At 40.6% G+C, this 26,980-nt stretch overlaps 1 protein-coding gene across 1 annotated transcript in view; it reads left to right on the top strand.

Annotated features, from left to right (window-relative positions):
* slc12a3 (solute carrier family 12 member 3) overlaps positions 1–26,980 on the top strand; it is a 75,182-nt gene that overhangs the window by 15,129 nt on the left and 33,073 nt on the right. Inside the window, exons 6-17 of the mRNA XM_034177179.1 lie at positions 3,686–3,796; positions 6,483–6,594; positions 6,683–6,813; positions 9,161–9,245; positions 10,604–10,764; positions 12,754–12,861; positions 16,278–16,401; positions 16,966–17,067; positions 20,343–20,498; positions 20,596–20,695; positions 22,156–22,267; positions 24,364–24,501. Coding sequence (XP_034033070.1) covers positions 3,686–3,796; positions 6,483–6,594; positions 6,683–6,813; positions 9,161–9,245; positions 10,604–10,764; positions 12,754–12,861; positions 16,278–16,401; positions 16,966–17,067; positions 20,343–20,498; positions 20,596–20,695; positions 22,156–22,267; positions 24,364–24,501 — 1,440 coding nt within the window. The remainder of the gene's footprint in view (positions 1–3,685; positions 3,797–6,482; positions 6,595–6,682; positions 6,814–9,160; positions 9,246–10,603; positions 10,765–12,753; positions 12,862–16,277; positions 16,402–16,965; positions 17,068–20,342; positions 20,499–20,595; positions 20,696–22,155; positions 22,268–24,363; positions 24,502–26,980) is intronic.

The following is a 26,980-nucleotide window of genomic DNA, read 5'->3' as shown; positions in this document are numbered from 1 at the left end:
GAGGGGAGCAGAGATCGATCACTAATGATTAAATGTAGAGTGGTGCATACAGAGCAAAAAGAGAAAGAAACAGTGCATCATGGGAACCCCCCAGCAGTCTATATACGTCTATAGCAGCATAACTAAGGGATGGTTCAGGGTCACCTGATCCAGCCCTAACTATAAGCTTTAGCAAAAAGGAAAGTTTTAAGCCTAATCTTAAAAGTAGAGAGGGTGTCTGTCTCCCTGATCTGAATTGGGAGCTGGTTCCACAGGAGAGGAGCCTGAAAGCTGAAGGCTCTGCCTCCCATTCTACTCTTACAAACCCTAGGAACTACAAGTAAGCCTGCAGTCTGAGAGCGAAGCGCTCTATTGGGGTGATATGGTACTACGAGGTCCCTAAGATAAGATGGGACCTGATTATTCAAAACCTTATAAGTAAGAAGAAGAATTTAAATTCTATTCTAGAATTAACAGGAAGCCAATGAAGAGAGGCCAATATGGGTGAGATATGCTCTCTCCTTCTAGTCCCCGTTAGTACTCTAGCTGCAGCATTTTGAATTAACTGAAGGCTTTTTAGGGAACTTTTAGGACAACTTTTAGGGAACTTTTAACAACCGTCCCATGTTTTTTGTATTTGGTCCTGAGTTTAGACACAGCTGACTGTGAACAACCAACATCTTTTGCAACATTGCATGATGATTTACTCTCTTTTAAGAGTTTGATAATCCTCTCCTTTGTTTCAACTGACATCTCTCGTGTTGATTCATGTCAGTCCACTTGGTGCAACAGCTCTCCAAGGTGTGATCACTCCTTTTTAGATGCAGATCTGATATGATGCAGGTGTTAGTTTTAGGAATGAAAATTTACAGGGTGATTCCATAATTTTTTCCTCAGAATTGAGTGATTCCATATTTTTTTCCTCTGCTTGGTCTAAAAAAGTAACCGTTACTGACTGCCACAATCTTTTTTTCTTGATTTCTTATAGTGTTTCTTAAAGCCAGAAAGTTGCCATTTGAAATGACTTTAGTTTTGTGTCATGTGTGATCTGCTTTTTTTCTACAAAATTAAACAACTGAATGAACATCCTCCGAGGCCGGTGATTCCATAATTTTTGCCAGGGGTTGTAGAATCAATCCAAGAAATATATATCGGTTGGCTGAAAATATCGGCTTTTGCAAACAGTCAAACATGGCTGCTCATTTTCAATCAGAGTGGGTGATTTACAGCAACAAGAGATGACTGCTGCGAGGTAGGCGGGGCTGAAATAGATAAGTCTATTTTACGCAGATGGTGAGCCATGCAACTCAGAGACTTCAAATCCTAGTGAAACTAGCTTGATGGTGTAGTGATGTATGTGGGTTGGGTTTTGGTTATATTTATATTTATTATTTATAATAAAGGTCATGTTTAAACTGTGTAACATGAAGCCTTATTTGCATTTCTTTGTCATATGAATTTGATAACAAAATGTAGATATATTGGTATAGTAACTTTTTTACTTCTGATATCTGTATTGTATTTGCTGCTAAAAAGTCTGTATCGGTTGGGCACTACTCTTAACTTTTCTGTTCCAGAACAAAAGTTTATACGGGGAAAGCTAATAATTCTAGTAACTTAAATTGTGACCATTTCAGCAAACTCACAGCTCCATTACATACGAGGAGTGATTGAAAATTTTGGATCTTGAACCAGAAAAAGTAGGGCATGGTTTTCCATCTTTTGCATTCTGAGATACCAAGATTTCTCTTGAGAATGTGTGACATTTTGACTCACTGGGTGCAATGTTGCAGACACACTATTTCAGTGAAGTGAGTTAGGGTGTGTCAGAAAATGAACAAAGCTGGTGGACATGCTGTAATAAATCAGCTTGGGACTCCGGCAAGAACGGTCGCATTCCTCCCCTCCTCTCCTTTTTTTTCTGTTCTCTATCTCTGCTCCGCACACGACACGTCTCCCTCCCTCCATCCCTATTAGCCCCCCCCCCCCCCTCCCCCGGTGTCTCTCCACTCCCCTCTCCCTGGCTTCCTCCCTGCCACCTCGAAGGCAGCCTTCAACTCCCAAGCTGGGCGGCATGGGCCATTCACCCACTTTGCCTCAATTGGGATGACAGACTGCTTCACGTTTAGTGCACGTAAACAATGTCAAATATATAAGTGTTGTCTTTAATTCTGATGCGTGCCATTATTACGGTAAACAAGTAATAATTATGGATTAATTGCTGTATCTTGTCTAAGGTAATTGGAGTGTAAATGTAATTTCGTTGTTGTTGCACTCATGTAATGTCAGTGACAATAAATCTCATATCATATCATATCATTGTAATTCAGTAGCTCATGAAGAGGGAGATCCATGAGGACATGCTTACGCTACAGTTAAACGCTGGTGAGCCAAATTCAAGAAGGACAGAATAAGCACTGAAGATGGAGCAAGATCAGGAAGACCCAGAACTTCCACCTCAACCAATATGATCCAGAAGATCCATGATATGGTCCTCGCTGACAGACGAGCAAGGGAGTGTCACATAGCCAGTACTGTAAGCATTTCCCAGGAGAGTTCATTCGGTTCTGATGGAAGAACTGGGAACTTTTAGCACAATGGGTCCCAAATTAAATGGACTGCATTTATATAGCGCTTTTCCATCCGCATCAGTCGCCCAAAGCGCTTTGGGCTCCCATTCACACAAACACACCGATGTCAGGGTGCGGGAATAGGAGGCGCTCACTACATACCGGGACCAACTTGGAGATTAAGGATCTTTCCCAAAGGCTCTTAGTGATTTTCCGGTCAGGCTGGGATTTGAACCAAGACCTCTGGTCTCAAGCCCAACACTTAACCACTAGACCATCACCTCCACAAGGCTTTGCATATGGCGATTCATGACCATGGATGAGACCTGGGTCCATCACTTTGAACCGGAGTCCAAACAACAGTCAAAGCAATAGAAATGTGGCTTCATTATTGTTGTGCTTTTTATTTTCCAACTTCTATCTTTGAATTTTTGTAACAACCTTTTCCCTCTCTGAGTTCATCTATTTACGAGGTCTGTTAGAAAAGTATCCGACCTTTTTATTTTTTGCAAAAACCATATGGATTTGAATCACGTGTGATTGCATCAGCACGAAGGTTCACGCTTGGCTGATGCGATCACACGTGATTCAAATCCATATGGTTTTTGCAAAAAATAAAAAGGTCGGATAGTTTTCTAACAGACCTCGTAAATATGGAAATGGAAACACAAATTTTGTTCATGCACAATTTTAATGTAAGACAAAGACATACTGAGCAAACACGAGGCAGTTTTTAAATGTAAATTTCATGTATTTGGGAAGAAGATGGTACTTGTTTCTTCCGCCTTCTTGCGTCCATCACAATCCATCTGCACATCGATTTGGCACAAAGTTTACCCCAGATGCCCTTCCTGATGTGTCTCCAGCTGTACAATGACTGTGCATGGTTGAGAGGTGAAGCACGTGCACTATCCACGTGCATCACATCTGAGAACAAACCGATGCTGTGTTTAGCATCGTGGCTAAGCACTGTGAAAATTGCAAAAACGTAAAGAAGAAAAAAAACGAAACTTTTTAAAGGCGGTGAATGGAGGGCTGACTTGTCTCTTTCTCTGTGCAAAACTCAGCATGCAGTGCAAAACAATGTTTTCACTGTCTTCATGATTTTTTTTTTTCTTCTGGCTTTGACTCCTCAGGAAAATGGAGCCGTCATGGTGGATCGAACTAATGACATCCGCATCATTGGCATCGTCACTGTCACATGTCTTCTAGGAATCTCCCTGGCTGGCATGGCATGGGAGTCAAAGGTCAGATCAACCCAACTTAAACCGTCTTGTCTTGTGGCTGCTTTTAAACCTTTTCCAAGTAAACTCCATCCAGCAAAATAAAGGCATGTTATTGTTAAGTGATTATGATAAAGTAGTCATTTACCTCATACCAACGTACAGAAAAACCTTTTAAAATTTCAGGAAAGTGAGTTGACACATGATTTAGACATTCTCAGGTTCAGTGATAGTACAGATAGTTCAAGTTATACAGTTGATACAAATTTCAAATTCTACAATTTTCAAAAGGTGTATTTCAGGAATCACTGGATTAACTTTAATAATGCGACTAAATACGTATGTAAAGTAACTGCAGTGTTGGGAAAGTGTAGGAACACGGACCCACAACAGGGGGCGCAAATGAACGGACAATGGAGTAAGTCAAATAACAACGCTTTACTGTTGTGAATGTGCACAACGAATACAACCAATCACAGAAATGGACAACAGTCAATTTACAAAAGTGTCGTGTGGGCAGGCTCGAAGATAGGAGACGCCTCTCCAAGGTAAGACCGGTACCACACGGCTTCCTCCGCCACAGGACCCCGGGTATACTGGAGCCGCCAAGTCCCGAACTCCCAGGTGGCCACTGCCTCCGCGTGTCGGACCTGGTACTGCTGGCGAGAAAACAAAGTACAGTCAGATGGGGGCGCGTTTGCACCCAGGACTCTGAACAGCAGGAAAGTTACCTCCACCTCTCGTTGGAACAGTAATCCGAATAACTAGCTTAATCCAAAAGCTACACTCAGTTAGCGTCAATACGTTACCTCTCCGGTAAAACGATATCTCGGCAATGAGGTGGAGATGCCGTCCTGCTGATATACCCCACTGATGATTGCCGTCAGCTGTCTCAGGTGATGGGTGACAGCTGTCACCGAGGCTGCTCCCGTGAGGCGGCGGCGCCCTCTGGTGCCTGGAGCCCGCACTCCAGGCAGGGCGCCCTCTGGTGGTGGTGGGCCAGCAGTACCTCCTCTTCAGCGGCCCACACAACATGCAGAATGATTTGGATTGACTAAACAAATTGGGGGAAACCAAGAAACCAGCCCAGAGGATCACTGGCTGCTCTCTGCCCAGCCTGGAGGACATTGCCAACTCTTGCTTCCTCAGCAGACCTGCCAGCATCATCAAAGACACATCCCACCCCAGCAACCACCTGTTTGGCCTACTACCCTCTGGCCGACAGTATAGGTCAATCAAAATTAGGACAAACAGACTCAGGGACAGATTTTTCCCCAGAGTAATCACTGCATTGAACAATAACACACCGCATTAATCTGCACTTTTCAAAGTTTCTTGTGCAGTATCTGTACCCATGTGCAATATGTTCCTGTGCAATATTATTCCACAGTTGTACATAATTTCTCGTTTTACATTTTATATTTTGTCCACATTTTATTTTTAGTTGGACACATTTTAAAGAACTTATTTTGTTAATTTTTATTGTTATTAATATTAATTATTATTATTTTATTTTTTTTATTTTAGTATCTTTTATTTGGCTAATAATTACCTCCACCTCGGAAAAGCACCTTTTGGAGTTGCACTCAAATCTCATTGCAGTGTAAATTACAATGACAATAAAGGCTATTCTGATTCTGATTCTGAAACACGATTGCATTTGGCTTGTTCCTGTTTTAGCACAAAATTGATATTGTTTACTTTTTGTTCCAATGTGGATTTGTGAACCAAATGAATAAAAGTAAGTGCATATTCATACAAATTAAAAAAAACACACACACAACAAAGCAAAAAAAAAAACAAACACAATACACAAAACATCTACATTGTGTTGTCTCACGTCAGGGTCCTTTGATCAAAGGGCCTGTTGCCATGGCTAAAGAAAAGCTGACAGGGCCACCGACCCATCAGTCAAATCCTCTGCTAGTCTACAGTTGAAATACAATGAAGGATTTAAAATGTATTAAGTATTGAAGCTAAATTTTAGCACAATGGCTGTATTGGATTTTATTCAAAATTTTGGTTCCACAAAACGTGATTGAGCTCAATTTAGGCTCAGCTGTTCATCAAAATCTATATATTGCCAATTTGTTGACAAATAGGGATTATGCATTGTAACTGTGGCTGTCAAAATAATGCATTAATTTAGATTAATGCATTACAGCACCTATAACACATGAATTGTTTTAATCTCAATTAATTACACTTTGATCCTTTTGGTTTTGATGTCAATGACTTGGGCTGTAAAAAAGAGTGTTGCTGAGAACAATAACTGGCTTAGTGGTGCGTGCCATTGGACATTTTTTCCAAGGTCAAAACACCAGACCAGAAGTAATTTTTTATTTAATTAGTGCCAAGGAAAAATTGCATGATCAGCACATCTACAGTGCACGGATGAGTTCATGTTGTTCTGTGATGTGAGCAATGAAAGAGCCTCATCAGTGTTTCCTCCTGCAACACGTAGGCAAAATAATTGTCAAAAATGACAAAAAAGTCTGTTTTGGCTCAGGAGATCGGATATGAAGTATTTAACTTCATTTTATGACTTGGTTGTGGTTAAGGTAAGGGTGATTGGTAAAGTTCAGGTTAAGTTCCATCATATACACTGACGTTTTTCTTTGGTGTTGCTATGTTAACACTAAGTATCTGAAGGAGAATGTGTGGATGTGTCTGTTTTAACACATTTTTATCCCTGTTCTGGACTCTGCAGGCCCAGATTCTGTTCTTTCTGGTCATCATGGTGTCGTTTGTCAATTACATTGTTGGAACGATCATCCCTGCTTCACCACAGAAGCAAGCCAAAGGTTTCTTTAGCTACAAAGGTAATGCTCAGTCTTCATGTCTGCAGTGGTTTCATGATTTTCTCCTTCTCAGAGCGTCTTAGTAAACTCGACATTTCTCTCCTCATAGCCGAAATCTTTGTAACCAATTTTGGGCCCAGCTGGCGGGGGCCAAAAGGAAGCTTCTTTGGCATGTTCTCTATTTTCTTCCCCTCTGCCACTGGCATCTTGGCAGGTGCCAACATCTCTGGAGATCTGAAGGTATCAGTTTTATTTTCTTCTTACTGGAATTCCTCTTCCCGTTTCTCTTCTCGGACAGTTCTGATTTTAAAAGTATCACACAATGTGTTTACAATGTACAACAAAACTTACGCAAGCTTGTTGGACATCCCAATCCAAACCCACAGCCATGCAGTGGAGCTGTGCTTCCTCCTTTGTGGCTGTAACGGCCTCCGGGGGAAGTTCTGGACTCTCTGTTTTGAATCATGTAACAAAGCATCACGTCTCAGTGCTCAGTTGGCTCATTTCATTAGTTTACAAGACGTAAGACTTCCTGGAGGTTCTGTTGCTGCTCATCTACACATCTACGTCACCTAATAACTCTTACACTTTACATATGTTACACTACATATTATATATTACATATTACATATATACATTACTTATATTTTAACCTGCCCATATTGTAAATATCAGAGTAACTTAACGTACATTTCACGCTGAAGTCATTTTACCTGATCACTCTCACACCCCGACAGTGTATATCATCCCGGCAGTGCAGCATTGAACTGAACAATGGTAGCCTCAGCTTTACCCGGCACTCAGTGCTTTTTTTTAGTTCTTGTTTTTAAGAGGTTCCGGGTTCAAATCCCACCCCTGCCACATTTCTCCATGTAATGTGGAGTTGCGTCAGGAAGGGCATCCGGCGTAAAACATGTGCCAATTCAACATGCAGATCCACCTTGGATTTGCTGTGGCGACCCCAAGTGCAAACAAGGGAGCAGCTGAAGGGACTTACTGTTTTTAAGAGATGCTTGTTGTTTTATTGCATGCCCTTCTATTCCTACTGTTCTATGCTGCGATGTGACACTGAAATTTCCCCATTGAGGGATGAATAAAGGCTTTTCTTATCTTATCTTTTATCTTACAGTTGACCAGTCTGGGTTTGATATTGTCCTGGATCAAGACTTAGATGCAGGCTTTCAGTGATTTCCTGAACTCAGCCATTGAAAGTGGATCTGTGTGTGGTGAAAGTGTTGAGACATTTACTTATCTCAGCAGTAACCTTTGGGTCCTCAGACTTTGACATTGAGTTACACCTGGGAAGACATTATGGGGTCAAGAGGTCACTGAACAGAGGTGCTGATAACTTTGCAGGAGAACAAAGGTCCAAGTCTTTAGGGTCCTGATGTTTCCTGTCTCGCTGTATGGTTATGAGACTTTGATGTTTGTGATGATTTGATGTCTTTGGTATTGGGTCTCTTTAGAGGATCCTCAGGTGTTGCTTGAATGACTATGTATCAAACGAGCAGTTACTTAGAGAGATTCAGCGAATGCCAGCTGTGACATTTTGGGCATGTGGCACATTTCTCGAGACATGATCCAACACGAGGGAGCCTCAGCGTTGAGGGTTCCAGCAGCTGTTGACAGCCAACAACATGCTAGTGGGGCAGATATGCGAAAAAGATGTTCAGTTCTAGCAGAAAGTGTGAAATTTTGCATACAGGGGTATTTTTAAATGTTGAATTAAAAAAATGCTGGATTCAAGAGGTCTAACCATTGGGTTGGCTGCCATCTTGAATTCCGATATGGCTGCTATGTTGAAACATTGATAGTCACTATCTTGGGACACAGGTTACTGAATTTGGTACACAAAGGGTATTTTGATATGCTGAATTAATCATACAGTTATTAATATATAATAATTTAGTTATTCATTCATAACACAGTTAATTTAATTCTATTCTATTTATTTATTATATGGAAATCCTGTCCATAATTGAATTTTGTGCATCCAGTGCCTCAGTTTTTTGAGTGTACTGACAAACTGTCCTACTGACATTCAAATATGATGATGTGTCAAAGATTGGAGTATGCAATCTAATGAACCAATGACATTGGTGGCCATTTTTATTTCTCATTTTACTTCTGGGTCCCTTGGGAATAGTGCTTGGATCCGGCAAAATCTGAAATCGGCATACTTCAAAGACTCTGTATGAAAATTTACATACTTTCTGTCAGATGTGAACATCTCTGGCATTTTTTGTTACATATCTGCCCCACTATGCCCATTTCATAGAGTGTGGGCGATGTGGAAATGTGCACTTCCAGTGCATGCTCCCACACCTGACCTACAGTTAAAGTTACTGAGCTCTTCAACATGAAACATTCTACTGCTGAAGCATTTGCACTGGATGTGGATAAAACACCTGAGCTGCCTTAGTGGCCAAATGTCCACAAATCAGAAATCATTGTGCACTCTCCATTTTTTATTCAGCAGACATTTTTTTGTTATTATTATATTTGGGGCAAAGTGAAAGTCAATTCAAATGCTCTTCATAGCAAAATTGTCTCTGTCTGTATTTATTAATCTGTGTCTACCTCCCAGAATCCAACAGTGGCAATTCCAAGAGGAACACTGATGGCGATATTCTGGACCACTGTTTCCTACCTCATCATCGCTGCTACCATTGGTACGGAATGCCCACGCTTCCAGACACATTTTTACTTACCTTTACATAGTGTAACTCATCAGGAAACTGAGAAGGTCTGGCACTGACTGAAGTCGTGTGAGCTCATTGATCAGTCTATGTTCATAAAAAAAAAAATCCACCAAACTGAGGAAGTGATGCAAGAACCACATTTTTCGTACCAACCCTAAAGTCAGTCTGGAGCAGGTAAAACAGAAGGATAAAGGCTTAGAGTAACACTATGTAGACCTGGTATTTCTACCAAGTTTTGGGAAAATCTACTCATCTTGACATTATAAAGACACAATACCCTACACTATCACCAGCACTAAGGGTGAAAATCTACTACATAAGGGCCGTGCCCATATAGCATTTATTTATTTAGTTATTTACTATTTTTTCTGGTGGAAAAGTGCTGAAAGAGTGCCCACAAATGCTTCATCTTAACTTTTTCAGTGTGTGGAAAAAGGCCTGTGCATGGGATTTGTTTCTATTAGGCTAACCACTAACTTACAATGTACAGTGATTAAAAGTACTCACCCTCAGCAAAAACCAACCCTTTGTCCAATCTGCTATCAGAAATGAGGTTGTTTTTTGGGGGGGGGGGTTTTGGTCTCTACTGTGATAGATTTTGAGTGCCAAATCAGCAAAAATAATAAATCACTCCTCCCAGTTGCCTGAAAAGGTGCTGCAGTGATCTTTCCACAAAGTTTGGGGATTTTCAAATTTAAAGTGCTCTGAAAAAAGACACTGGGTGCAACATTTCTTTCTGGAGGTGACTGCATGCAAGTGCATACACTCTGTTCTCATTGAGATCAATTGACAAAAGACACTGGTGCTCAGAAAAAAGAAAAACTCCACCTGGACATGGGGCCTAACATTAATGATTTGGACAGTTGGAGTGAGTGCACAGTTGTTTTCAGTTTATATATATATATATATATATATATATATATATATATATATATATATATATATATATATATTAGCACTTTCTGATTTTCTGTTCTCATACTAACCTCCTTCCAGCAATAGGTGAGTGCTTCTCAGCTCAAAAGCTAAACTAACAGTTGTGCCAAGACTGTTTTTGCATGAATCCATATTTCCCCCCTTTGTGAATACAGTAATCCAGTATCAAAGAATACAGTAATCCAGTATTAAAGAAACCGAGTTAGCCTTCCTTAAGTCACATTTATGGATGTGTAATACAGCGATGGAATTTGCTTTTCCATGTTTTGTTGTCAAACCTGCTGTTGTTATCTTCCACAAATACTTTATGACAAGCATCTTAAAATAATGATTTTTTTTTTCTCAATTTTTGACCTTATGTCAAAAACCTTATGTTTTTGACCTTATTCCAGGAGCCTGTGTGGTACGAGACGCATCTGGGTCGTTGAACGACACCTTATCTGCATCTTCATTCAACAGTAACTGTGTTGGTTTGGCTTGTCAGTACGGCTGGGACTTCAGTGACTGCATCAACAACAACACGTGTACATATGGCATCATTAACTACTATCAGGTCAACACACACACACTCAGACAACAAATCCAAAATTAGCCGTACCTGAGTTGACTTACGTTAAGTGAGAGTATTTTAAATTCTGACATGTTGACATGACAATAGCAAGCTAAACTAAAAATATAGAAGCATTGTGTACTTGTACTGGATAATTCAAGGATGACTGTAGGTAAAGTGGGAAAAATAAGTTAAGCATTCACCAGAGGAGTTTTGAAAATTTCCTTCAGTAGTTCATTAAACTTCAGCAGCACATCACCCACACATGGCACCAGAAAAAATGTGCTGAAAGAAGAATTTATTTCTGTAAGGTGTATATATTTTTATTATTATTATTATGTGTTATATACCAAATTTTCTGGAGTATATGTCGCAGGTTTTTTTACTAGTTCAGGAGGTCTTGTGACTTATAGTCCGGTGCTGCCTGTATACTGAAAAATCACATATTCTTTATTGATAGTAATAATTATAATGACTATTTAGATATGACTTTCCCAGATCAAAGCACTACACAGAATCCACTCCAATATTAAAAGAATAAATGATAATAATAAAAAGAACTCTACAACAATGCACAAAAAACCCAAATAAAAAAGGTGATAATACAGAAAAAAAAGTTATGACTTATACTGCGTTGTGATTTATATATGGGTTTTTTCCTCTTCAAGAGGAATTTTTTTAACAGGTGCGACTTATACTCTAGAAATTACAGTATATAATTTATATATTATAGGATATATCATAAATAATATAACATTTTATTATATAGCGACAGTGCTATGTGCACTCTGATTGTCTGCTTTCTGGTTTGATATTTTCCCATATCATACCGTTACCATGACAGTCGGTCCCGATTGTGTGTGTCACATTTGCAACTTTGTTTACAATTGTCACGGCATGAAATAAAACCAAAACAAATAGCGAACAAAGAAAATGGAGGAATTAACAGCAAACAAGCTTGAAGCGGACGTGCAAAATGAAATGCAACAAGATGAAAACACGGCTCCGAACAGTCAAGAACAGATTGAAAACTTCATTACAAACCAGAAAGCTAAAAACACCATTTGAAAAACCAAGTCAGGCATGAACATACTCCATAAATATCGAAACACCATCGGAAAAAAATACACAGATTGACAACTTAGCAGCTAACGACAAGACCATCTGTTAGCAAGTTCTTCATGGAGGTGAGGAAAGCAAACAGGTCTGACTACGAGCCCAAAACCATCAGCAGCTTTCATATTCGGGCGTTACTGGAAGGTCACATTTTTTATATATATCATAGCCATATAATAAACTAATTAATAATCCTTTAATATTCTTGTCAAAGTGTAATATTATAATCCTACATTTTTGCAAGCTGACAATATATTAGGAAATGTTGGAAAAAGAAAAATGTAATCCCAAGTAATTTGAAAATCTATAATAATAATAATAATTATTGTTATTATTATTATTATTATTATTATTATTATTATTATTATTATAATACCTGTAGTAGTAGTAATAATAATAATAATAATGATGATGATTACACAAACACACTGATGTAAGCATGATGTTGTCAACATGCTATTTCTAAAAGGAATTTATATTACAGTAGCCCTTTCCATTCCATGCAGATGCCCAAAGTACTTTACAGTGATTTCTCACATTCACCCGTTCACACCGATGTCAGCATGCTGCCGTGGAAGGCACGTAGCTCACCCAACACCTGGAGCAACGTGAGACCTCAGGCATGGGAACTCAAACCATCCTGTGATCTGTAGACCATCACCTTGTGATTCCAAAGAGCCATCAATTAATGACCTTATCAATAAGGGACATTCATGATTGAAAGGGGACAGGATTTGGCTGTAGACCCATAAACCTCTGAGTGCACGTGCGTGTACGTTTGCAGCATGGACAGCTGTTACAGTGGAAACAAGCCTGCTCACAGTCCAACATATGTGTTGTGAACGGTAAATGTAATTTGTGTGTTTGTGCGTGTAGTCGATGAGCATGGTGTCGGGTTTTGCTCCCCTCATCACTGCGGGTATATTTGGAGCCACGCTGTCCTCTGCTTTGGCCTGCCTGGTGTCTGCTCCCAAAGTGTTCCAGGTAAACGGCACTACGACCTGGTTTCCATGCATGAAATTCTCACAAGATCTTTAAACTTTGTTTTACTACACAGAGTTTGTTTGTTACACAAAAACAAATGAAGCAGTCTTGATTATATTTAGTAGAAGGGTGGAGTTGGACTAAGAAAAACCTGTTGAACTGGATCAAGGGGCGTATCCTGCCATTGATCCTAAATACTGATCTTTGTTCCTGTTTCCTTTGGTCCTGATTACAGGATCAAAGTAATTACACAATCATGATGACTGATGAGGATCAAACATTATGATGACTAATTCCGATCAAAGGTCAGCCTACAAGATTAAACTTTATGCAATCAGGACAAAACATTAGTTATTAGGGTCAGATGTCAAGATCAAAGATGGGTGATCAACATCAGAGCTAAGTGATCATGACCAAAGATCAACAAACAGGATCAAAAGTCAGTGATCAAGGGTCAGGCACATCATCGATGAGTAGCTTGAAATCAGGATCAAAGCTGAGTGATCAGGTTCAACGGCATTGAAGTTCATGTTCATCTTGACATCAGAGTTTCTAGTCTGTCTTTAGTCCATCCTGAGCAGATGTTCCTCCTCTGTCTTTAGTCCATCCTAAGCAGATGTTGTTCCTCCTCTGTCTTTAGTCCAACCTGAACAGATGTTGTTCCTCCTCTGTCTTTAGTCTTTACTGAGCAGATATTGTTCCTCCTCTATCTTTTGTCTAACCTGAGCAGATATTGTTCCTCCTCTGTCTTTAGTCCATCCTGAACAGATATTGTTCCTCCTCTGTCTTTAGTCTATCCTGAACAGATATTGTTCCTCCTCTGTCTTTAGTCTTTCCTGAGCAGATGTTGTTCCTCCTCTGTCTTTAGTCCAACCTGAACAGATATTGTTCCTCCTCTGTCTTTAGTCTTTCCTGAGCAGATATTGTTCCTCCTCTGTCTTTAGTCCATCCTGAGCAGATATTGTTCCTCCTCTGTCTTTAGTCTTTCCTGAGCAGATGTTGTTCCTCCTCTATCTTTAGTCCAACCTGAGCAGATGTTGTTCCTCCTCTGTCTTTAGTCCTACCTGAACAGATGTTGTTCCTCCTCTGTCTTTAGTCGAACCTGAACAGATGTTGTTCCTGCTTTGTCTTTAGTCCATCCTGAGCAGATATTGTTCCTCCTCTGTCTTTAGTCTTTCCTGAGCAGATATTGTTCCTCCTCTGTCTTTAGTCTTTCCTGAGCAGATGTTGATCCTCCTCTGTCTTTAGTCTTTCCTGAGCAGATGTTGATCCTCCTCTGTCTTTAGTCCATCCTGAGCAGATATTGTTCCTCCTCTGTCTTTAGTCTTTCCTGAGCAGATATTGTTCCTCCTCTGTCTTTAGTCCATCCTGAGCAGATATTGTTCCTCCTCTGTCTTTAGTCTTTCCTGAGCAGATGTTGTTCCTCCTCTATCTTTAGTCCAACCTGAGCAGATGTTGTTCCTCCTCTGTCTTTAGTCCTACATGAACAGATGTTGTTCCTCCTCTGTCTTTAGTCGAACCTGAACAGATGTTGTTCCTGCTTTGTCTTTAGTCCAACCTCAGCAGATGTTGTTCCTCCTCTGTCTTTAGTCTTTCTTGAGCAGATGTTGATCCTCCTCTATCTTTAGTCCAACCTGAGCAGATGTTGTTCCTCCTCTGTCTTTAGTCCATCCTGAGCAGATATTGTTCCTCCTCTGTCTTTAGTCTTTCCTGAGCAGATATTGTTCCTCCTCTGTCTTTAGTCTTTCCTGAGCAGATGTTGATCCTCCTCTGTCTTTAGTCTTTCCTGAGCAGATGTTGATCCTCCTCTGTCTTTAGTCCATCCTGAGCAGATATTGTTCCTCCTCTGTCTTTTGTCCAGCCTGAGCAGATATTGTTCCTCCTCTGTCTTTAGTCCAGCCTGAGCAGATATTGTTCCTCCTCTGTCTTTAGTCCAGCCTGAGCAGATATTGTTCCTCCTCTGTCTTTAGTCTTTCCTGAGCAGATGTTGATCCTCCTCTGTCTTTAGTCTTTCCTGAGCAGATGTTGATCCTCCTCTGTCTTTAGTCCATCCTGAGCAGATATTGTTCCTCCTCTGTCTTTAGTCCAGCCTGAGCAGATATTGTTCCTCCTCTGTCTTTAGTCCAGCCTGAGCAGATATTGTTCCTCCTCTGTCTTTAGTCTTTCCTGAGCAGATGTTGATCCTCCTCTATCTTTAGTCCAACCTGAGCAGATGTTGTTCCTCCTCTGTCTTTAGTCTTTCCTGAGCAGATGTTGTTCCTCCTCTATCTTTAGTCCAACCTGAGCAGATGTTGTTCCTCCTCTGTCTTTAGTCCTACCTGAACAGATGTTGTTCCTCCTCTGTCTTTAGTCCTACCTGAACAGATGTTCCTCCTCCTCTGTCTTTAGACTTTACTGAGCAGATGTTGTTCCTCCTCTGTCTTTAGTCCATCCTGAACAGATATTGTTCCTCCTCTGTCTTTAGTCTTTCCTGAGCAGATGTTGTTCCTCCTCTGTCTTTAGTCCAACCTGAACAGATATTGTTCCTCCTCTGTCTTTAGTCTTTCCTGAGCAGATATTGTTCCTCCTCTGTCTTTAGTCCATCCTGAGCAGATATTGTTCCTCCTCTGTCTTTAGTCTTTCTTGAGCAGATGTTGTTCCTCCTCTATCTTTAGTCCAACCTGAGCAGATGTTGTTCCTCCTCTGTCTTTAGTCCTACCTGAACAGATGTTCCTCCTCTGTCTTTAGTCGAACCTGAACAGATGTTGTTCCTGCTTTGTCTTTAGTCCAACCTCAGCAGATGTTGTTCCTCCTCTGTCTTTAGTCCATCCTGAGCAGATATTGTTCCTCCTCTGTCTTTAGTCCATCCTGAGCAGATATTGTTCCTCCTCTGTCTTTAGTCTTTCCTGAGCAGATGTTGATCCTCCTCTGTCTTTAGTCTTTCCTGAGCAGATGTTGATCCTCCTCTGTCTTTAGTCTTTCCTGAGCAGATGTTGATCCTCCTCTGTCTTTAGTCCATCCTGAGCAGATATTGTTCCTCCTCTGTCTTTAGTCCAGCCTGAGCACATATTGTTCCTCCTCTGTCTTTAGTCCAGCCTGAGCAGATATTGTTCCTCCTCTGTCTTTAGTCCATCCTGAGCAGATATTGTTCCTCCTCTGTCTTTAGTCTTTCCTGAGCAGATGTTGTTCCTCCTCTATCTTTAGTCCAACCTGAGCAGATGTTGTTCCTCCTCTGTCTTTAGTCTAACCTGAACAGATGTTGTTCCTGCTTTGTCTTTAGTCCAACCTCAGCAGATGTTGTTCCTCCTCTGTCTTTAGTTGAACCTGAACAGATGTTGTTCCTGCTCTGTCTATAGTCGAACCTCAACAGATGTTGTTCCTCCTCTGTCTTTAGTCCAACCTGAGCAGATGTTGTTCCTCCTCTGTTGTCCTCACAGTGTCTCTGTAAGGACAAACTCTACCCTCTCATTGGCTTCTTTGGGAAGGGATATGGCAAGAATGAAGAACCGCTCAGGGCGTACCTCCTGACGTACCTTATTGCCATCTGTTTCATCCTCATTGGTGAGTCTGTGAGGAGAACATTCAAGACCATTAGAGAGTCTCAAATGAGCATTCACTTGACTTTGCTGCTGCTGAAGGTTGTTGATCGCTGATTTGACTGTTCTACACTCATTCAACAAAGCACAGTTTGAAACTACCCTGCTGTCAGAATTGTTTCCACTGCAGAATTTTAAATGCAGAATTTAAAACATGTTCAGAAGTAAATGCAAATCATTCCGTTTTCTATCATCAGAATCATCAGGTATGGTACAATAAAAATCAACAAAATAGTTAATAAACTATAAAAGTTTATACAGACAAAAATCAAAGAAGTGTTTTTTTAATGAAATAGGGAAAAAAAAAACTTTGAATTTTTTTTGTTTGTTTGTTTGGTTTTTGTTTTTTCTCTCTTTTTTGCATTACAGATTCCAGAATAAAATCACTTAAAATTGATTTCATTTTATTTATCTTTGTGCTGCTTTGAACAGATATGGTACAATAAAAACACATAAGTGATTTATTATAGTGTAAAAAAATTATATTGTCTTTAAAATTATCTTCACAGTCTTTTTTGTCTTTCCTCAGCTGAGCTCAACACGATTGCTCCCATCATCTCCAACTTCTTCCTCTGTTCCTACGCGCTCATCAACTTCAGCTGTTTTCACGCTTCAATCACCAATTCACCAGGTCAGAACCAAAACCAGAGCATCAGCGATAGCTCATCCGGGTTTATTCTACAGACACCTTCCCCAGATGATGTAGTTGAAGAAAATAGTGAAATACTGTATATAAAATTCTTCCCTAATAACTAAATTTTCACTTTAGTATCTACACCATACAGTTTTGAATGAAACCTGAACTACCAAATTAAATATAGTCGTGTACACAGTGCATCCAGGAAGTTCTCACAGCGCTGCAGTTTTTCCACATTTTATGTAACAGCCTTATTCCAAATGGATAAAACATACCCCATAATGACAATGTAAAAAAAGGTTTGTTTTTGTTTTGTTTTTGTTTTGTTTTTTTAGATTTTTGCAAATTTATTAAAAAAAGAAAAAAAAGAAATTATACATACTTAAGTATTCACAGCCTTTGCCATGAAACTCAAAATTAAGCTCAGGTGCCTCTGGTTTCCACTGATCATCCTTGGGATTTTTCTACAACTTAATTGGAGTCCACCTGGGGTAAATCTAGTCAATTGAACATGACACCTGTCTACATATAAGGTCCCACAGTTGACAGTCTGAGCACAAACCAAGCATGAAGTCAAGGGAATTGACTGTAGACCTCTGAGACAGGATTGTCTCGAGGCACAAATCTGGGGAAGGGTACAGAAACATTTCTGCTGCTTTGAAGGTCCTAATGAGCACAGTGGCCTCCATCATCTGTAAATGGAAAAAATTCAGGTCCACCAGGACTCTTCATAGAGCTGGCCGCCCGTCTAAATTGAGTGATTGGGGGAGAAGGGCCTTAGTCAGGGAGGTGACCAAGAACCCGATGGTTGCTCTGTCAGAGCTCCAGCATTCAAGATTGAACTCTTTGGCATGAATGTCATGTGTCAAGTTTGGAGGAAACCAAGCACCATCCCCACAGTGAAGCATGGTGGTGGCAGCATCATGCTGTGGGGATGTTTTTCAGCAGCAGGAACTGGGAGACTAGTCAGGATTGAGGGAAAGATTAATGCAGCAATGTACAGAGACATCCTGGATGAAAACCTGCTCCAGAGCGCTCTTGACCTCAGACTGGGGTGACAGTTCGTCTTTCCACAGGACAATGACCCTAAGCACACAGCCAAGATATCAAAGGAGTGGCCTCAGGACAACTCTGTGAATGTCCTTGAGTGGCCCAGCCAGAGCCCAGACCTGAATCTGATTGAACATCTCTGGAGGGATCAGAAAATGGCTGTGCACCGACGCTCCCCATCCAACCTGATGGAGCTTGAGAGGTGCTGCAAAGAGGAATGGACAAAACTACCCAAAGATAGGTGCACCAAGCTTGTGGCATCATATTCAAGAAGACTTGAGGCTGTAATTGCTGCCAAAGGCGCATAAATAAAGTATTGAGCAAAGGGTGTGAATACTTATGTACGCGTCATGCCTTATTTTTTTATTTTGAATAAATTTGTAAAAATAAAAAAAAGCTTATTTATGTTGTCATTATGGGTGTTGTGTGTAGAATTTTGAGGGAAAAAATGATTCACTCCATTTTGGAATGAGGCTGTAACTTAACAAAATGTGTTAAAAAGTGAAACGCTGTGAATACTTTCTGGATGCACTGTAGATTGTCTTGGGGCAGTATTTTACATGCTGCTATAAATATTTTTGCTGGCAGTTGAGGTCTGCTATTAAAACCTTTATAACAGCTGTAGTCTGTAGCATGGCCCAAGCAGAGGGTCATCCCTTTGAGTCTGCTCTGCTTGAGGTTTCTTCCTCAGAGGGAGTTTATCCTTACCACTGTTACTCTGGGGGTTTGTAAGGTTAGACCTTACTTGCGTGAAGTGCCTTGAGGCAACTGTGTTGTGATTTGGCGCTATATAAATGAAAATAAATTGAAACTGAAAAAAACAGCATGTAAATCTTCTTGAATGGTGTTTTATTTGGTGAATGTTTTTCTCACCAGCCATACAATTCAGGGACATACACTCTTATGGGTGAATTTCACCAGACAGTGTCTATATTTTTGTAAAAATTCTAAATTTCTTAAGGAAGAACACTGCTTGGATGAATTAGTCAAAACTGTCAGAATCGAAATCCATTAAGAACAGGAGGATAATCATTTTGGGGATATGTCACAGTTTTCACCCCCCACAAAAGCCCATATTTTGAATACAATTTACAATTTCAAAATATTGTGAGGAAGAATTGTGCACAATGCTTAGATGAAGCAAACAAAACCATCAGAATGAAAATCCTTCAAGAACTGAAGGAGAAGAATCACTTTTTATGAATTGTTGATAGATGACAAACACTTCGCCATGACATTCACCGTTGGCCTGGATGTAGTAAAAATTCTAACTGGACAAATTTTGAATTTAGTTTGGATGTTGAAAATGTTTTGTTTCACAGAATTCACTTTCACCTGCACGCACGTTCAGTTTCAGGTCACTTGTGTTGTGAAAGTGTAGTGACATGGACCCACAACAGGGGGCGGTAATGAATGGACAATGGATTAAGCCAAAAAGTAACAATTTAATGTTGTGAATTGCACAACGGAATACAGACAATTGCAGTTTGAGGAGTACAGTCAATCATACACAAGGTGACGTGTGGGCAGGCTCGAGGATAGAAGATGTCTGTCCAGAGAAGTGCTGGATCCCACATGGCTTCCACCGCCAACGGATCTGAAGAACACCGGAGCCGCCAAGTCCTGGGTCCCAGGTGGCCACCGTCTCCAGCTGTCAGACCTGGTACTGCTGGCAGAAACAGAAACAGTTAATGGTGGGTGTGTGGATGCACACCCAGTAATCTCTCCATACTCAGTTCCTCCGGGAGGGAGAACCTCCACCTCCAGAAACAGTTTCACCCATGCAGCTCCTGTCAGTCTCTTCCCTGGATGGAGTGAGAGGCGAAGAACGTCGCACTCCCACTATCCGCCAATTCAACTTCAGACTTAGTCCACAGGAATACGGCTGCACACAGAACAATGTTTAGTTACAATAATAATCACCGCAGAGAAGGTTACCTGAGTGGTAGCTGATTTCTCGGCAGGGAGGTGGAGTTGCAGTCCGGCTTTTATGGTGATGGTAGAATGAGTGACAGCTGGTGCTGTTGACGAGTGACAGCTGTCACTCTCTGTTGCTCCAACGCCCTCTCGTGCTTGAAGCCCGCACTTCAAACAGGGCGCCCTCTGGTGGTGGTGGGCCAGCAGTACCTCCTCTTCAGCGGCCCACACAACAGCTTGCAGTTCCCCGAGTGCTGGTTCACTGATGTTGCAGACACTTCTGTGTGTTTTTCTGTGTGCAGGATGGCGCCCGTCCTTCAGGTTCTACAGTAAATGGGTGTCACTGCTGGGTGCTGTTTGCAGTGTGGTGATCATGTTCCTGCTGACTTGGTGGGCAGCCCTCATTGCCTTTGGTGTTGTTCTCTTCCTGTTGGCATACACACTGTACAAGAAGCCTGGTAAACTCTGACACACTAAAATAACAAACAAACAAGCAAACAATCTTGTGGTGTTCTCTTCTGCATTCTGATAATGCTGGTGTTTTGTTGGTATTAGCTGTCAACTGGGGCTCATCCGTGCAGGCAAGCTCCTACAACATCGCCCTGTTCCAGTGTGTTAGCCTCAACCATGTGGAGGACCATGTCAAGAACTACAGGTCACACGTAGTTATGTTCATACCTCTTAGTTCATAAAAAGGGTGTTGCATGTACGCATCAGTCAGTAGAAATGTTGAAACATGTGGTCCATCCATATCTTTCAAAATCAACCATCTGTCTATTGCCACCATATTTGAGATCATCTTCATCTTGTCTTGGTCCAGTCATTGAGATCTTCAGCAAGGAGGCACCTGCATGTTTGATGATGTTTTGGAAAATATGCCACATGGTTTGTAGGGTCTTGTGATAGGCTGATGGGTCTGATTTCAGTGGTAGCCAAGGATTGTCTAGAAAGACCTCAGGATCTTACCTCTGACATACTCCTAACATGAAGAAATTGTTTATTGTGAGTACTAGTGTGACTTGACTCCAAAAGCAAGGGACAAGTGTAAAATTCTGAGCCTTGATGGCAATTAAACTTTCAGATGACTCATTCGCCAAACCCAGGTTGTGAACCCCTTTGCAGTGACCAACAATGTTAAATTATGTTCAGCAGTTTATTGCTGATCATAAAATGGACTTTGGACAAAAAAACACATCAAAAAGTTCAAAACTGAGGATGGGATTTGCAAGTCAGGAGAAACAACAACAACAAAAAATCCTAGATAAATACAGTACACTGCCATCTGCCATCTTTTGGGAACACAGCATTTGGATAAATAATATTGGGGGTTAAAAGGCAAAACCTTAAGGACAACCCAAGAAATAGCAAGAGTTTTTTTTTTTTTTTTTTTTTACAAAGGAACCATAAAAGGGATTTTCAGGAAGCAAACAGGTCATTAGTCCCATTAAGGCAAAAGTGCCCATGAGGCATTAGGCAAACTCAAAGGTCAGGATATGTAACAAAGGTATAAACACAGAAGTAGCTGCAAAAACTCACTAGAAAACACTGAGAATTGTACTCACTAGGAAACACGAGAAACACTTTGGGAACACTGGATGAAAACATGACAATCTGGCAGAGGACACATGAAAAAGAGTGCCTTTTAAAAGACACATGAGGAAACCCCAAGAATGGATCACCATAAAGGGCCAAAATGAATTCATATTGAACTAAGATCACTGAGGGCACGTGAGCAGAAACACTAAAAGCTCAGAGGGAAGAGGCACAGACGTGAAAAAACACCATAAAAGCAGTGGAGTCCATGAAACTGTAAGTAAAACTAAAGCGATACCAGCACACTGCCCCAACCACCTCAAAATGCTCAAACCAGACCATTGTGTCTTCAATAAGTATTTCAGTTTCAAAGTGTTAAGCCCCATGCACAGGATGCCCTATAGACGATATTCAATAAGGTTATCATTGATTTTGTAACTTAAAGTTTGTTCAGTCTTGCTCCTGTTGAGGCTCCATTGTGAAAATGAGATATGTGCAGTTATGAAACTTCAACAAATATCCAGCTCTGTCTGAAGGAACACTTTCGTCATCTGAACTTTAATTTCTTTCCTTTTCTTTCAGACCTCAATGCTTGGTTCTAACAGGTCCTCCAAGCAGCCGTCCAGCTCTTGTGGATTTCGCCGGCACCTTCACCAAGAGGCTCAGTCTTATGATATGCGGCAATGTGGTCACAGTGGGTTCTTTCAGTGAATTATTTATGTTTTTGTCTACGGTATATAGACCAGAATACAAACCATACAACCCCAATTCCAATGAAGTTGGGACGTTGTGTAAAATGTAAAAAAAAACAGAATACAATGATTTGTAAATCCTCTTCAACCTAGACAAAGACAAGACATTTAATGTTCAAACTGATCAACTTTATTGTTTTTGTGCAAATATTTGCTCATTTTGAAATGGATGCTGGCAACGCATTTCAAAAAAGCTGGGACAGTGGTATGTTTATCACTGTGTTGCATCACCTTTCCTTCTAACAACACTCAATAAGCATTTGGGAACTGAGGACACTAATTGTTGATGCTTTGTAGGTGGAATTCTTTCCCATTCTTGCTTGATGTATGACTTCAGTTGTTCAACAGTCCGGGGTCTCCATTGTCATATTCAGTGGGTGACAGGTCTGGACTGCAGGCAGGCCAGTCTAGTACCCGCACTCTTCTACTACGAAGCCACGCTGTTGTAACACGTGCAGAATGTGGCTTGGCATTGTCTTGCTGAAATAAGCAGGGACGTCCCTGAAAAAGACGTTGCTTGGATGGCAGCATGTGTTACTCCCAAACCTGGATGTACCTTTCAGCATTGATGGTGCCATCACAGATGTGTAAGTTGGCCATGCCATGGGCACTAACACACCCCCATACCATCACAGATGCTGGCTTTGGAACTTTGCGCTGGTAATAATCTGGATGGTCTTTTTCCTTTTTTGTCTGGAGGACACGACATCCATGATTTCCAAAAACAGTTTGAAATGTGGACTCATCAGACCACAGCACACTTTACCACTTTGCGTCTGTCCATTTCAAATGAGCTCAGGCCCAGAGAAGGTGGCGGCATTTCTGGATGTTGTTGATGTGTGGCTTTCACTTTGCATGGTAGAGTTTTAACTTGCACTTGTAGATGTAGCGACGAACTGTGTTAACTGACAATGGTTTTCTGAAGTGTTCCTGAGCCCACACGGTAAGATCCTTTACACAATGATGTCGGTTTTTAATGCAGTGCCGCCTGAGGGATCGAAGGTCACGGGCATTCAATGTTGGTTTTCGGCCTTGCTGCTTACATGTAGAAATTTCTCCAGATTCTCTCAATCTTCTGATTATATTATGGACTGTAGATGATGGAATCCCTAAATTCCTTGCAACTGAACATTAAGAAACATTGTTCTTAAACTGTTGGACTACTTTTTCACGCAGTTGTTCACAAAGTGGTGATCCTCGCCCCATCTTTGCTTGTGAACAGCTGAGCCTTTTGGGGATTCTCCTTTTATACCCAATCATGACACTCACCTGTTTCCAATTAACCTATTCACCTGTGGAATGTTCCAAACAGGTGTTCTTTCACCATTCATCATCTTTCTCAGTCTTTTGTTGCCACTGTCCCAGCTATTTTGAAATGTGTTGTAGGCATCCATTTCAAAATGAGCAAATATTTGCACAAAAACAATAAAGTTTATCAGTTTGAACATTAAATATCTTGTCCTTGTGGTGTATTCAATTGAATATAGGTTGAAGAGGATTTGCAAATCATTGTGTTCTGTTTTTATTTACATTTCACACAATATCCCAGCTTCATTGGAACTGAGGTTGTAGTTATCAACAACAGTCAAAACCAGCTCCTGAAATTTATAACCATTTAAATAGGTGTTACTTTGGTTTAGAATTATGTTCAGCAATCTTTGAATTTTCATTGAGATTAACATCTCACCCATGTACTGTAAATGTATATCCACTGGTCCTTGGGTTCACTGGTTCTAGGGTTCACTGGTCCTAACCTCTTTATATTATTTGATGGTGTATATTGCAACCTTAAAATGATGTAAAGTTCAATTTACAAAAATAAAACATATGATTCTGACTATAACCTTTAGCTCTACAAAGAAATAATGGGCCTGCATCTACAGTATGTCTGTGGACTCATATAAAGAAACTTGCATTTCCTTACATAAATAGTGCATTTATAGTAACTGCAAAACAAAATTAAACAGGAGACCACGCATTTTTAATACAGAGATTTTTCAGCTGTCAGAAGTTTTTCATTGGACGTTTTTATTTTCAGGCTGACCCCACCCCTTCAGCGGTTGAGAAGGCAAACAGCAAGAGTCATGTTACCTGGCTGAGCCAACGGAAAATCAAGTCCTTCTACAGAGGAGTGGTGGCAGCAGACCTACGATCTGGTGTTAACACGCTGATGCAGGTCAGAATTACACATCCATCCATCACTTATCCATGGCTGAGTTGTTGCTGCAGCAGGTCAACTAAAATAGCCCATACATGCTTCTCCAAAGCCACATTCTCAACTTCTTCTAGACAACCCAACAGTGTTTCCAGGTAGAGTTGGATATAATGTAAAATCCCCTGATCATGTTATGGGCACTCTTCAGGGTCTGAACTCCTACACTGATGTGTGTAGAAAATCTAAAGGGACTCATGTTAATAACATGACTGACGCCTAATGACTCCTGTCTTATTTGAAGGATGAGTGGCTGCACTTTGATGTTGTCCCAGATCACCAAAACCGTTAGTTCCCCTGTCCATCAGGGAGAATGCCATGGAGGAAACTCATTCTGGCTGCTTGTATTTTCAGCCTCATTTGTCAGCTTCCCATGTGGGAGTGGATTCTTTGTGTTCTCTAATGCCATATACCAACACAGTGCAGAGTAGCTACCTAAACTCTGTAAGTGAGATAGAGTATCTCGTAAATAGTTTTACATCCTCATTGAAGACAACTTTGGATGCTGTAGCTCCTCTGAAAAAGAGAGCTTTAAATCAGAAGTGCCTGACTCCGTGGTATAACTCACAAACTCGTAGCTTAAAGCAGATAACCCGTAAGTTGGAGAGGAAATGGCGTCTCACTAATTTAGAAGATCTTCACTTAGCCTGGAAAAAGAGTCTGTTGCTCTATAAAAAAAAAAGCCCTCCGTAAAGCTAGGACATCTTACTACTCATCACTAATTGAAGAAAATAAGAACAATCCCAGGTTTCTTTTCAGCACTGTAGCCAGGCTGACAAAGAGTCAGAGCTCTATTGAGCTGAGTATTCCTTTAACGTTAACTAGTAATGACTTCATGACTTTCTTTGCTAATAAAATTTTAACTATTAGAGAAAAAATTACTCATAACCATCCCAAAGACGTATCGTTATCTTTGGCTGCTTTCAGTGATGCCGGTATTTGGTTAGACTCTTTCTCTCCGATTGTTCTGTCTGAGTTATTTTCATTAGTTACTTCCTCCAAACCATCAACATGTCTATTAGACCCCATTCCTACCAGACTGCTCAAGGAAGCCCTACCATTAATTAATGCTTCGATCTTAAATATGATTAATCTATCTTTATTAGTTGGCTATGTACCACAGGCTTTTAAGGTGGCAGTAATTAAACCATTACTTAAAAAGCCATCACTTGACCCAGCTATCTTAGCTAATTATAGGCCAATCTCCAACCTTCCTTTTCTCTCAAAAATTCTTGAAAGGGTAGTTGTAAAACAGCTAACTGATCATCTGCAGAGGAATGGTCTATTTGAAGAGTTTCAGTCAGGTTTTAGAATTCATCATAGTACAGAAACAGCATTAGTGAAGGTTACAAATGATCTTCTTATGGCCTCAGACAGTGGACTCATCTCTGTGCTTGTTCTGTTAGACCTCAGTGCTACTTTTGATACTGTTGACCATAAAATTTTATTACAGAGATTAGAGCATGCCATAGGTATTAAAGGCACTGCGCTGTGGTGGTTTGAATCATATTTATCTAATAGATTACAATTTGTTCATGTAAATGGGGAATCTTCTTCACAGACTAAGGTTAATTATGGAGTTCCACAAGGTTCTGTGCTAGGACCAATTTTATTCACTTTATACATGTTTCCCTTAGGCAGTATTATTAAACGGCATTGCTTAAATTTTCATTGTTACGCAGATGATACCCAGCTTTATCTATCCATGAAGCCAGAGGACACACACCAATTAGCTAAACTGCAGGATTGTCTTACAGACATAAAGACATGGATGACCTCTAATTTCCTGCTTTTAAACTCAGATAAAACTGAAGTTATTGTACTTGGCCCCACAAATCTTAGAAACATGGTGTCTAACCAGATCCTTACTCTCGATGACATTACCCTGACCTCTAGTAATACTGTGAGAAATCTTGGAGTCATTTTGATCAGGATATGTCATTCAATGCGCATATTAAACAAATATGTAAGACTGCTTTTTTGCATTTGCGCAATATCTCTAAAATTAGAAAGGTCTTGTCTCAGAGTGATGCTGAAAAAGTAATTCATGCATTTATTTCCTCTAGGCTGAACTATTGTAATTCATTATTATCAGGTTGTCCTAAAAGTTCCCTGAAAAGCCTTCAGTTAATTCAAAATGCTGCAGCTAGAGTACTGACAGGGACTAGAAGGAGAGAGCATATCTCACCCATATTGGCCTCTCTTCATTGGCTTCCCGTTAATTCTAGAATAGAATTTAAAATTCTTCTTCTTACTTATAAGGTTTTGAATAATCAGGCCCCATCTTATCTTAGGGACCTCATAGTACCATATCACCCCAATAGAGCGCTTCGCTCTCAGACTGCAGGCTTACTTGTAGTTCCTAGGGTTTGTAAGAGTAGAATGGGAGGCAGAGCCTTCAGCTTTCAGGCTCCTCTCCTGTGGAACCAGCTCCCAGTTCAGA

Source organism: Thalassophryne amazonica, chromosome 8 (genome assembly GCF_902500255.1).
Source record: "Thalassophryne amazonica chromosome 8, fThaAma1.1, whole genome shotgun sequence".
In the NCBI taxonomy this organism is placed as follows: domain Eukaryota; kingdom Metazoa; phylum Chordata; class Actinopteri; order Batrachoidiformes; family Batrachoididae; genus Thalassophryne; species Thalassophryne amazonica.
This window is presented reverse-complemented; position numbering and strand designations above follow the sequence as displayed.